This window comes from Podarcis erhardii (genome assembly GCF_964252035.2).
Source record: "Podarcis erhardii genome assembly, chromosome: 14".
In the NCBI taxonomy this organism is placed as follows: Eukaryota; Metazoa; Chordata; class Lepidosauria; order Squamata; family Lacertidae; genus Podarcis; species Podarcis erhardii.
This window is the reverse complement of record NC_138503.1, coordinates 14,587,637-14,600,260: the sequence shown is the minus strand read 5'-3', so window position 1 is coordinate 14,600,260 and position 12,624 is coordinate 14,587,637. Positions and strand designations below refer to the sequence as shown.

The 12,624-nt window shown below is 42.4% G+C and overlaps 1 protein-coding gene across 1 annotated transcript in view; it reads left to right on the top strand.

The window, feature by feature from the left end:
* The window catches only part of ATP8B4 (ATPase phospholipid transporting 8B4 (putative)), a 132,445-nt gene that overhangs the window by 75,784 nt on the left and 44,037 nt on the right, over nt 1–12,624 (top strand). The window contains exons 14-15 of the mRNA XM_081838756.1: nt 1,102–1,310; nt 2,168–2,199. Coding sequence (XP_081694882.1) covers nt 1,102–1,310; nt 2,168–2,199 — 241 coding nt within the window. The remainder of the gene's footprint in view (nt 1–1,101; nt 1,311–2,167; nt 2,200–12,624) is intronic.

Below are 12,624 nucleotides of genomic sequence, written 5' to 3'. Positions count from 1 at the left end.
TAGGAGGGAAAAAGTGAGTCTTATAGAGCAAAGTGAATGTTCTTAATAAGTGATGAAGCACATCTTCCCATCTTATTTGGCGTAAGAACCTTCCCCACCCCACCCCACCCCACCCCCCAGAATTCATTGAAGTTTGAATTCTGTTTTACCTTGAGGTCTGTGTAACTAGGTCAAAGATAATGGGTTTACCGAAATTATTGCTTATGCATCTGACATTGACTCATGAGCAACGGCATCTTCTTAGTTAGAACTGCCAGATTATAATATCTAACGCAAAGTTATATTTGTTTTATATTACATTTGACTTTTAAAATCAGCTACATGGCAGAATAAGTTTCTCCCCCTTTTTGCCTGTTCAAACTCTGAAAATGTCAAACAGTGAATAATGCCGCTTCCTGCAACGGTGTTTGGCATCAGTAATCCCCACCACAAATTGCTATGGGTGTGGTAAGAATAGGCTATTTTGAAGCAACTATGTGGATATAGAAGGATCTGGACCAAAAGGAAGGGTGTTGCCAGTTAACATGGCATATCAAGTGCTACACTGAACCTCCTAATTTTATTCCATTTCTGGTTAGTTGAAACGTAATACCTCGGCCGTGCTTAAGGGCTTATTTATTAATTGCTAGCAGTCCTGTACCTGATGTTGCTTGGAAATTTTAAAAAGAATCCAAAAAAGTCAGTGCAGATTTTAAAAAGTGCTTAAAATGAGTGCAGTTTTGGTCCAGTCCACCAACTTGATTCAAAATGGTACCCCGTTGAATCTAAACATCGGCAAAAGCTGCTAGGTCTCAGCAATGAAGCGTTCAAATCGCACAATAAGCAGACAAACAACTTTCCAAAACACACAGTACATTCTTTTTACCCTGCTTTTTTATTTAGATGTTCAGGGCTGCAAACGAGCGACAAACCACAGGATTACAATAAAACAGAATAAAATAATATCTGTCCAACAACCAAAGAGATAAAATAGCTGTCGGTTAAAAACTCACTTCAGATATTAGTGATAATAGAAATCAACTGCTTGCTTGACCTGTTTTTGTGTTTGCGTAAGTTTTGTAACCTCCTGAACAGCACTTTCTGTCTGCATTGCTTTCAAAGTGTGGAAGTGATTCGGCTTGGACATAGCTACTTTGTCAACTGGGATAATAAAATGTATTATTCCAAAGAAAACACACCCGCTGAAGTTCGGACCACAACTCTCAGCGAAGAACTGGGGCAGATTGAATACGTTTTTTCAGACAAAACAGGGACCCTCACTCAAAACATAATGACTTTTAATAAGTGCTCTATTAATGGGAAAGTATATGGTAAGTTACTGTTTCGTGATTCTGGCAACTTTTCGTTTTAATAGCATTTCCATCAAATTCAGGCTCGTATTATTGAGATTACTTTGAGTTTGATCCAAAGACCACAAATGGAAGGGGGAATAATCACCAGTGCTGTTTCACAAACACTTGTGCAAAGGGTTCATATGGTGTAACAGTAATCAATGACAGTGATGATGTTTTAATGAAACTTAAAGGTTAAAATATAAAATTTCTAGACAAACTTTTAATTGGAAAAAGGCTTATGAAAAGAAAGTGTATTTTAAATAAAAATGGGGAAAGATCATCGGTATGCCTCCTTCTTGCTTGTATAATTGTCCTAATACGCAATGCAGGGTTGTTTTATATAAAGCAGTTCGCAACAGAGACAGTTTTTTCAGCTGCCAAAAGGGGGCTTAATGACAAGACCATCAAAGTATTGGCAGCTGCCACTTTATTGGGGATTTATCAATAATCTAGTACTAGTCTGAGTGCAATTTTTTTGAACGTTCAACTTTGATCATGAAGCTCTGTGTGTGATGAGGTGCTTGATTCTGTCTTGTAGTAACCCTCCTGAAACCCACCCCCCCAAAGGAAAGCTATTCACAGTGCAACCCTATACATGTATACTCAGAAGTAAGTCCCATTTGGTTTAATGGATCTCACCTCCAAATAAGTACACACAGGATTGCAGCCTTAGGTGCTACCCTAACCTCATTAACCTGAGAGCAGACCCTGTTGAATTAAAGGAGACTTACTTCTCAGTAGACGTGACTAGGATTGGGCTTTTAGTTGGGACACTTTTTGAACTTAAATTGAATGTTCTCTGGCTTTTGCTAATTTAAAATTATTTTTTTCAGGTGAAGTGGGCCAGAAAACACTAATCGATGAGGTACAGTGGTACAATATTTTATTTGGCTTGTGGAATTTTGCTGATTTGTGAAAAGAGCAAGTAAAATATTATTTTGCTAGTTACTTAAATGGTAAAACTGAACTTTCATTTCCATCTGAGCAACACCAGAAACAGTTGCCCTAATATAGATATGTCAAGGCTTTGTAATTTTTGTTCCTAAAGCACCAACTTCTGTTTCTCTCCCTCTTGCCCCTGCTGCATCCCAATATGATTTTAAAATCCTCTCTTTTTGTATGCACTTTCAGTTAATAGACACATTTTTGCACAGCAAATCCCCCTAAAATAATGCATCTTTGTATGTTCTTTTCACAAATATAATGCATTTTTATGGACAATTTGCCCTAGTACAATATATACATTTTGCACACATTACTTGACTGGAGAACTGCATTGCAAAATTCGGAGAAGTGCAAATTTTGAATGGTGCCTGTGTTTTGGTCCTATTGTTTCAGAAACGGTAAATTATGTAGATTTCCCCTTAACTGTGAACTCGGTCAGATTTCTCCCTTATCCCTAGGTAGAACTCACCACCTCCCCAGCTAATTTGTTCCAGTGTCAAACTACTCTTACCATCACAATGTTTCTCTTAATGTTCAGTGAATATCTACCTTCTTATAAGTCCATTAGATCTAGTTGTACCCTCTGGACCAGCAGAAAAGAAATATTTGGTCTTTTCTATGCATGACCCCTTCAGGGACTTGAAGAGTGCTTGAATCAATCTCCTTATCTTTTTCCAGGTTAAACATACGCAGTTCATTCAACCTTCCCTCATAGGTGTGGGAATGTTGAGCATAGTAGGAGAGGATATATTGATTAAATATTATCCTTCCTTACTCACGCTAGTGAGCTAGTAGCAGAGTACATTCCCTTGTACATAGCAAGAAGCTAGTTGATGGATTCGTTAGAACCATTTGAGTTAATCAGACCAGTCTGAACTTGTCCAGATTGGATTGTTCCTGGTAAATCCTCTTTAGGTAAAGGTAAAGGGACCCCTGACCATTGGGTCCAGTCGTGACCGACTCTGGGGTTGTGGCGCTCATCTCGCTTTATTGGCCGAGGGAGCCGGCCTACAGCTTCCGGGTCATGTGGCCAGCATGACTAAGTCACTTTTGGCGAACCAGAGCAGCGCACGGAAATGCCATTTACCTTCCCGCACTTTGATGTGCTTTCGAACTGCTAGGTTGGCAGGAGCAGGGACTGAGCATGAGAGCTCACCCTGTTGTGGGGATTCAAACCGCCGACCTTCTGAGCGGCAAGTCCTAGGCTCTGCAGTCTTCTTTCAAAAGTAATGATAAGGTTTACTTACATTCGGTTCACAGTATGATCCCAAAGGCAGGATTGCAGATGATACCCAGCTCTACCTCTCTTTCAAATCAGAACCAGTGAAGGCGGTGAAGGTCCTGTGTGAGTGCCTGGAGGCGGTTGGAGGATGGATGGCGGCTAATGGATTGAGGTTGAATCCTGACAAGACAGAAGTACTGTTTTGGGGGGACAGGGGGCGGGCTGGTGTGGAGGACTCCCTGGTCCTGAATAGGGTAACTGTGCCCCTGAAGGACCAGGTTCGCAGCCTGGGAGTCATTTTGGACTCACAGCTGTCCATGGAGGCGCAGGTCAATTCTGTATCCAGGGCAGCTGTCTACCAACTCCACCTGGTACGCAGGCTGAGACCCTACCTGCCCGCGGACTGTCTCGCCAGAGTGGTGCATGCTCTAGTTATCTCCCGCTTGGACTACTGCAATGCGCTCTACGTGGGGCTACCTCTGAAGGTGACTCGGAAACTACAACTAATCCAGAATGCGGCAGCTAGACTGGTGACTGGGGGCGGCTGCCGAGACCACATAACACTGGTCTTGAAAGACCTACATTGGCTCCCAGTACGTTTCCGAGCACAATTCAAAGTGCTGGTGTTGACCTTTAAAGCCCTAAATGGCCTCGGCCCAGTATACCTGAAGGAGCGTCTCCAACCCCATCGTTCTGCCCAGACACTGAGGTCCAGCGCCGAGGGCCTTCTGGCGGTTCCCTCATTACAAGAAGCAAAGCTACAGGGAACCAGGCAGAGGGCCTTCTTGGTAGTGGCGCCCGCCCTGTGGAACGCCCTCCCATCAGATGTCAAAGCGATAAATAACTACCTGACATTCAGAAGACATTTTAAGGCAGCCCTGTTCAGGGAAGTTTTTAATCTGTGATATTTTAGTGTATTTCTGGTTTTTGTGGAAGCCGCCCAGAGTGGCTTGGGAAACCCAGCCAGATGGGCGGGGTACAAATAAATTATTATTATTATTATTATTATTATTATTATTATTATTATTATTATTTAGCTTTTAGTTACAGTTACAGAAAAAGGTGTGGGTTAATCCTCTTGTGAGGGATGCGCCCATGTGCTGCTGGCTGAGAGCCAGCAGACAGCAAAAGGCATCAAGATACTCAAGAAAGTGAGACATAGGGTCTACCAGGGTCACTCCCATCTACCTGGTCACATGCAGGGGGAGGATGTGTCAGACCTGATGTGACAGGAAGTCCTCTTGGCTGGAGCAACATTCCCCTGTGTGTCCACTCTGGGCAAACAGGAAATGTTGTATTTGACTGCTTGAGTGATGTTACATCCAGTGCTCTTTTTCTTTTAAAAAAAAATGTTTAGGAGTGCTCTCATTTTGACACATTAAATCATGGGTAGGCCCAGGGGCCAGATCAGGCCCAATCGCCTTCTCAATCTGGCTCACGGAATGTCTGGGAATCAGCGTGTTTTTCCATGAGTAGAATGTGTGCTTTTATTTCGCACATTGTGAAATAAAATGTGTGCTTTTATTTCAAATGCATCTCTGGGTTATTTGTGGGGCCTGCCTGGTGATTTTACATGAGTAGAATGTATGTTTTTATTTAAAATGCATCTCTGGGTTATTTGTGGGCCATAGGAATTCGTTCATTATTTTTTCCCCCAAAATATAGTCCGGCCCCCCACAAGGTCTGAGGGACAGGGGACCGGCCCCTTGCTGAAAAAGTTTGCTGACCCCTGATAATGCTCGCTTCTGCCTGAGACTCAGGAAACACTGGGAAAGGAAAGGAGGACGCCATTAGGGGGAACTGATGATTCACCGTGCTAGAGAAGAAACTAAATTTTTAATATTTTTTAGCTTCTTCTTCCATTAGATTCACAAAATGTTTAGGGGTATGTGTACCCCTGCATACCCCCAGAAAAAAGCACTGGTTATACCCCACAATAGGTGTCAGGGAACTGCCATCGGAGAGACAGGTGGTGGACAGGCTCCAGGAGAATAGGAGAGAATCTGCAGCAGAAGAGAGAACCAGCAGGGGGAGTGCAGGAGTCACAGCGGAGGGGAGGCTCTGGGATGCTTCCAGTGAGAGTAGTGGAGAGGTAACGGGACCCCCGTTGGGAACTCCCACCCTTCGCCGGAAACTGTCACGCAGAGAGTCACGAAGGCGCATGTCCGTCAAACAGCTTTTATGTTGGCGTAAATTCCGTAGACGCCCACTGTCAGATTCTACCAGCGACTGACGGAGTCGTGCTTTGGGGGCTCCGTTAGTGCATCGGTTTGGATGACCAGCCAAACCCCAGAGGGATCAAGCTTTTACGCACAAGCAGCTTATTATCCCATCACAATAGGGAACAATAAACCGACGTGAATAGATTTGGGGTGGAGGACAGGAGTAAAACCCGCCAACGTAACTTCCTGAACCCACCAGTCGCCACTATTTGAAGCTCTTTTCCTACATCCTGCTCACTTATGGGAACACAAGAATGTCAGATGTTTTGGCTCAGACGAATGGCCTGTTTAGTCATTTAGTCGTGTCCAACTCTTCGTGACCCCCTGGACCAGAGCACGCCAGGCACTCCTGGTATGTTAAAACCGCTTGTGAAGGCGGATGAAGGCTGCAGCACATAAGAATCTACCAGTCCTCGTGATACTCTGTTGTTGTTTAGTCGTTTAGTCGTGTCCGACTCTTCGTGACCCCATGGACCAGAGCACGCCAGGCACTCCTGTCTTCCACTGCCTCCCACAGTTTAGTCAAACTCATGCTGGTAGCTTTGAGAACACTGTCCAACCATCTCGTCCTCTGTCGTCCCCTTCTCCTTGTGCCCTCCATCTTTCCCAGCATCAGGGTCTTTTCCAGGGAGTCTTCTCTTCTCATGAGGTGGCCAAAGTATTGGAGCCTCAGCTTCACGATCTGTCCTTCCAGTGAGCACTCAGGGCTGATTTCCTTCAGAATGGAGAGGTTTGATCTTCTTGCAGTCCATGGGACTCTCAAGAGTCTCCTCTAGCACCATAATTCAAAAGCATCAATTCTTCGGCGATCAGCCTTCTTGATGGTCCAGCTCTCACTTCCATGCATCACTAGTGAGAAACATTATTGGGAACAATAACTAGAAATTCCATGGAAGTTTCGTTTCTCTGATGAAACTTACTGTAAAAGATATGCTCCCAGGGGACCCTTTCCCCCTCAACATCCAGGGTGAAAACTGTCAAGTAGAAGAGACTTGCATACTTCTAGGGCCAATGGAATAAGTTGTCACTGCTGATGCAATTTGTAAAGGCTTTCAGGCTAAATGTTAAAAGGCAAGACAATAACAAACACTTGATCTTTTTCATCAAGTGAAGTGCAACAACGCAGATGCCAAGACTCTGCAGCCGGCCACATCACCAATGATTAGTTTTCCTGGATTTGTAGACACAGGGGAAAGAAAAACTCCCAAGTCTTGTTTGCTTCTTGCAAAATTACTGTAATTTTTCAGTTGCTTACTCAGTCATTTCCAAACTGTGTGCTGGGAAAGAACTGCTGGTGTGCAATGTTACTCAGTCACGTGTATGAGTCTTCCTGCTGCATCTCTGTATGATTTACTGTTCTTTTTATTATTAATTTTTATTAATTCCCCAAATTTTAACAAATCAATCCAAATTATTTAAATTTTATACATTTTTAAAAAGGTAATTAGGTTTCCCACTCCTGTTACAAATATATGTCCATCTCTTCCTGATGTGGCTACTTCATTCTTCTTCTTTAATCACCTTCTCATCCTTCTATTAATTTTAATCCATTTTCATAGCTAGCCTTTGTTCTCTGTTTGATTTACTCTTCTGACCTGCTCTACTACTAATCATCCCCTGCCAGGGCAGGTTATTCTCCTGTGCAGGCCCAGTAGCAACAACCAGCTTTCTCTGTCTATTTTATTTGTTTATTTAATGTTTAGTTTTGGTTTTTAAAACCACTTTAATAAATTATAGTAAGGTGGTTTATAACCTGCAAAAATGTAATAAACCAATCCATAAATATCCATAAAACATAATTGTTGAAAACACCAGTAAATACCGGTTGGTTAAACAGAGAATTTCATCTTGTGAAGGCCTGTTTAAACAGTACAGTTTTCTGAAGACTTCTGAAAGAAGGGAGGGCTTTTTTAAAAAAAATAAAAAATTACTTTTTAAGCTTACAAAAAAGAAAAGGAAGAAAGAAGACAAAAGAAAAAAAAAAGAACAAAAAAGAGAAAATACAATACAATACATAAACAATACAAAACACAACCTTAACACATTAAACTAACACAATAAACTAAACCGAACAAAACAAAAACAATTTAAAAACATACATCATACCTTTTCCATATTCTATCTTTCATTCCCTTGTATCATTGACCTCCTCTTACCTCCCTCTTTGTATTCCACTTCCATTAATTGTTTCAGCAATTCCTTTCCATCTTTCTCTATTTTCTATCATATAAATGTCTTAACATATTTTTAATCTTATTTCCATTAAAATTAGTATACTTATTTAAGCTTAACTCCTTATAGCATTTCAGCTAAAGCCATAAAATTTCCTTCCAACATTTTTCTATCACTCATTAATTTTACAATATTTCTATATATAGACTTTAAATTTCCAATCTTCTTCCACCATCTCCTCTCCCCAGTCTCGGACTCTGCCAGCCACTTCCGTCAACTCCATACAGTCCATCAACCTGGAGATCTTATGTCCGAGGCTCTTAACTCTTTTCCACGTCCCTTCTGCCAGTCTTCTTCATATTCTTTGATGCTAAAGAGCAGATCTCGGGGAAACTCCAATCCAATGATACTTTTATTCCTTCTTGACAGGTCAGCCAGATTTCCATAATTAAAGCTAGGATCCATAAAGTATTTCAGGGCATGTTTCAAAATTCCTCCAAATCCAAAGGCCCCCAGAACTCCAATCTCCTCCTGACCCAAGTCCATATTCCAAAAGTCAGTTAATCCCTGCATAGAGGGATCTTTCCAACTTTCCTTTTCTAGTCCAGGCCAGGCTCCGATCTTCAAAATCTGACTTTTTCTAGTCTCAATCATAAAGGGCCTCAACTTGTAGTCCTCAATTTGCCTCTGTAAGGCTAAGGCTCCCCCTTGTGTTACTTTAGGTTCGACAACAGCAACTTTCTCCTTCTCCTTTTCAGCAATTTGTCCTGTTGAAATAGATTCCTGTGCCAAATCCTGAATAATTTCTGTATTGGTGCTCACTTTTGGTTCCAAAATGTCAATTTTAGTAGTCATAGCATCCATCTTTTTATGAAGCTGTTCCAACAGATGGCTTATCTTAGAAAATGCAGTCCATAAGGCTTCTCCTGTCGACATTCTTGAATATCCAAGGTCAATCTCTAGTTCTCACAGTTCTTATCAAGCAGCTGGAGATTTCCCAGCTCCACTCTTGTAACAGTTTCAAAAGCTCCCTCTAGAGGGGAACAGTCTCCACTTGTATCAATCTTTTCCAACACAGATCAAAAAGTAAAGATAGTTTCAATTTTCAGATACTTTTCCTCCCTTTTAAACGCAGAAGCGGACAATGGAAACAATATATTTCTCTTATTTAACTGACTGTCAACATCCGTTCTCTTCGCTGTCAATGAACTCTCCTGAAAAGTCAATCACTGGGAGCCCGTTCCCAGGTTCAGTGGTAATTTAATTTTAATCACTCTCTCCTGCAGGATACACAGTCCAAAATTTCCCCCCTCTTCTCCTGCTTCCAAGGGGGGTCTAATAATTTCAATCGATGGAAGTTTAATCCTTTACATAAGGCTTTCCAAGACCTTAACTTGTAAGCTCTTTGCTTCAGTCTATTTACAAAAGGGGAAAGGCGGACTTCCTGTTTTGAACCTTCCCCGTTCGATGCCAAATTAAGATATCTAAAGATCCAATTTTCCTTTTTACTCACGGGTTGTTATTTAAAATCCAATCGTCCACAAGAAAAAGTCAGCGCTCTCCGGCAACAGCAGTGCGGCTTCACTCCGTGAAAGAAGCGAGGCAGAAGCGTGAAAGAAGAAGGGAGGGTTTGCCACATGAAAGTACCCAGTGAAAGGCAAATTAATCGCGGGGGCAAGTGGGGGAACCATGAGAAATGCCCCATCTCTGTTACTGAGGTGGACTTGGGTGGCACTGTGGTCTAAACCACTGAGCTTCTCGAGCTTGCCGATTGGAAGGTCGGCTGTTTGAATCCCCGCAACAAAGTGAGCTCCCATTGCTCTGTCCCAGCTCCTGCCAACCTAGCAGTTTGAAAGCATACCAGTGCAGGCAGAGAAATAGGTATGCTGTGGCGGGAAGGTAAACAGTGTTTCTGTGTGCTCTGGCTTCTGTCACGGTGTTCTGTTGCGCCAGAAGCGGTTTAGTCCTGCTGGCCACATGACCCAGAAAGCCGTCTGTGGACAAACACTGGCTCCCTCAGCCTGAAAAGCGAAATGAGCACCGCGCCTCATAGTCCCCTTTGACTGGACTCAACCATCCAGGGGTCCTTTACCTTTTTTTACCTACATCTAATGTCATTGCTCAGTCCCTTCTCCTGCCAACCTAGCAATTTGAAAGCACGTCAAAGTGCAAGTAGAGAAATAGGTACCGCTCCGGTGGGAAGGTAAATGGTGTTTCCGTGCTCTGCTCTGGTTTGCCAGAAGCGGCTTAGTCATGCTGGCCACATGACCCAGAAGCTGTACGCTGGCTCCCTCGGCCAATAAAGCGAGATGAGCGCCGCAACCCCAGTCAGTCACGACTGGACCTAATGGTCAGGGGTCCCTTTACCTTTACCTTAATGTTATTATAGTATCAATTAATTGCCCCTCCCAACGTGTTCAATTTGGCTGATTCTTAACCGAAAGGGTTCCTCACCCTTGCTTTAGTTTAGACTCTAGAGCATGGGCAGGCAAACTAAGGCCCAGGGCCAGATCTGGCCCAATCGTCTTCTAAATCCGGCAATGGACAGTCTGGGAATCAGCATGTTTTTACATGAGTAGAATGTGTCCTTTTATTTAAAATACATCTTAGGGTTATTTGTGGGGCATAGGAATTTGTTCATCCCCCCAAAAAAATATAGTCTGGCCCCCCTACAAGGTCTGAGGCACAGTGGACTGGCCCCCTGCTGAAAAAGTTTGCTGACCCCTGCTTTAGAGGATTGCTAAGGACTCTTGGCAAATCAAAATTCAACTCAATTGTCTGTGGACAAACGCTGGTTCCCTCAGCCTGAAAGCGACTTAAGCGCCGCAACCCCCTAGTCACCTTTGACTGGACTTAACTGTCCAGGGGTCCTTTACCTTTACCTTTTTGCCTATTGAAGTGGAGCATAAGGAATCAGGTGCTCCTTAAGCTACTCTGTGCACAGGACTTTGGGAATTAACAGAAGAACATTGAACCCGACCTCATAGCAAATGGGCAACTAGTGTCAGGAGCTCATCCTACACTCTAGTAGGACTCTGGCAGAGACACTTGCCCAACTGGCATGTTCTCTCCCTCCTGGTCGATCGTTCAGGAGCTTCATTAGCTTTCTTCAGCCCGAACATCACAGTGACCAATGCCAACAGACATCTGCACACTTAGGGATCTACAGAGTCTTCACAGCTTGCGTGACAGACCTCAGCAACTCAGCATTTTGGCTAATCTACTTTATTTACATATAAACACACACGGAGCACTGCAACATGGCTCCCTCTCTCTCTAGCATCAGACAGCAAAGAGAAAAAGAGAAAAAGATTATTTTCCTTACTTTTCAATTCAACCAGTGGAATAGAGGACTGGTACCTAAGACTAGAAAAGTGGAAATCTGCCCAAAAACTTGCTCCGACCATAATGCTTTGAAAGTGGAATTGAGACTAAACATAACCGGATCCTTTAGATGGAAAATGAATGACACCTTATTAAGGGATCAGGAGATTGTTAAGAAGGCCCAAAAAACTTTAAAGGACTATTTTGAAATAAATCTAAACACCACTGTGGAAAAAAGAACAATCTGGGACGCAAGTAAAGCAGTTATGAGAGGGTTTCTAATACAACAAAATACGATTAAGAAAAAGTTCTGGAATGAAAAGAAGGAGAAGATATTGGAGAAAATAAGAGAAGGAGAGAAAAAATTAAGATCTAGGCCCAAGTCGAAGGAAGTGCTGAGAGAGGTGAAATTTTTCCAGGCACAATACTCGAAATTGATAAATCAAGAGGTGGAATGGAAAATTAAACAAATGAAACAAAGATCCTTTGAATCAGCAAACAAGTGTGGGAAACTGCTAGCATGGCAGTTGAAAAAGAGACAAAAACTTAACACAGTTACAAATCTAGAAATTGAAGGGAGAATGGTTCAGAAACCCGAGGAAATTAGAAAGTGTTTCCAGAGATATTTTAAAGAACTTTATTCACAAGGGCCACAGAAAGACTTTGAGATGGATCAACTTCTTAAAACTAATGGATTACAAAAGATAACTCAGGAAATGAGAACTACCCTGAATAGTAATATCACCCAGCAAGAAATTGAAAGTGCCATTCAGAACCTTCAGTTAGGCAAATCTCCAGGCCCTGATGGACTTACCTCCAAATATTATAAGGTTTTGAAGGACTATTTGATACAACCTCTGTTGGAGATTTGCAATCAGATTATGGAAGGGAGGAAGGCACCGGAGACGTGGAAAGAAGCTTTCATCACATTGATACCTAAACAAGAAACTGAAAAGACCCAGCTTAAGAACTACCGCCCCATCTCACTCCTAAACGTGGATTACAAAATTTTTGCGGATATTTTAGCAAGTAGGTTTAAAAAAGTACTTAATGAAGTGATCCATAAGGACCAGGCTGGCTTTCTCCTCGGTAGGCATTTGTTTGATAATACAAGAAACATCATTGACATTTTGGAACTTCTACAAACAAATCAGAGCACACACAAATACTAGAGCGGTTTTAATCTTTATTGATGCGGAGAAAGCCTTTGAGAACATTTCTTGAATGTTTATGAAGAAAAATTTGGAAGGGATGGGAGTCGGGCGGGGGTTTGAAAATGGAATAGAAGCAATTTATTCAGAGCAAAAAGCTAAATTGATTGTTAACAATGTGGTGACAGAGGAGTTCAAAATAGAAAAAGGGACACGACAGGGGTGCCCCCTATCCCCCCTATTGTTTATTTCAG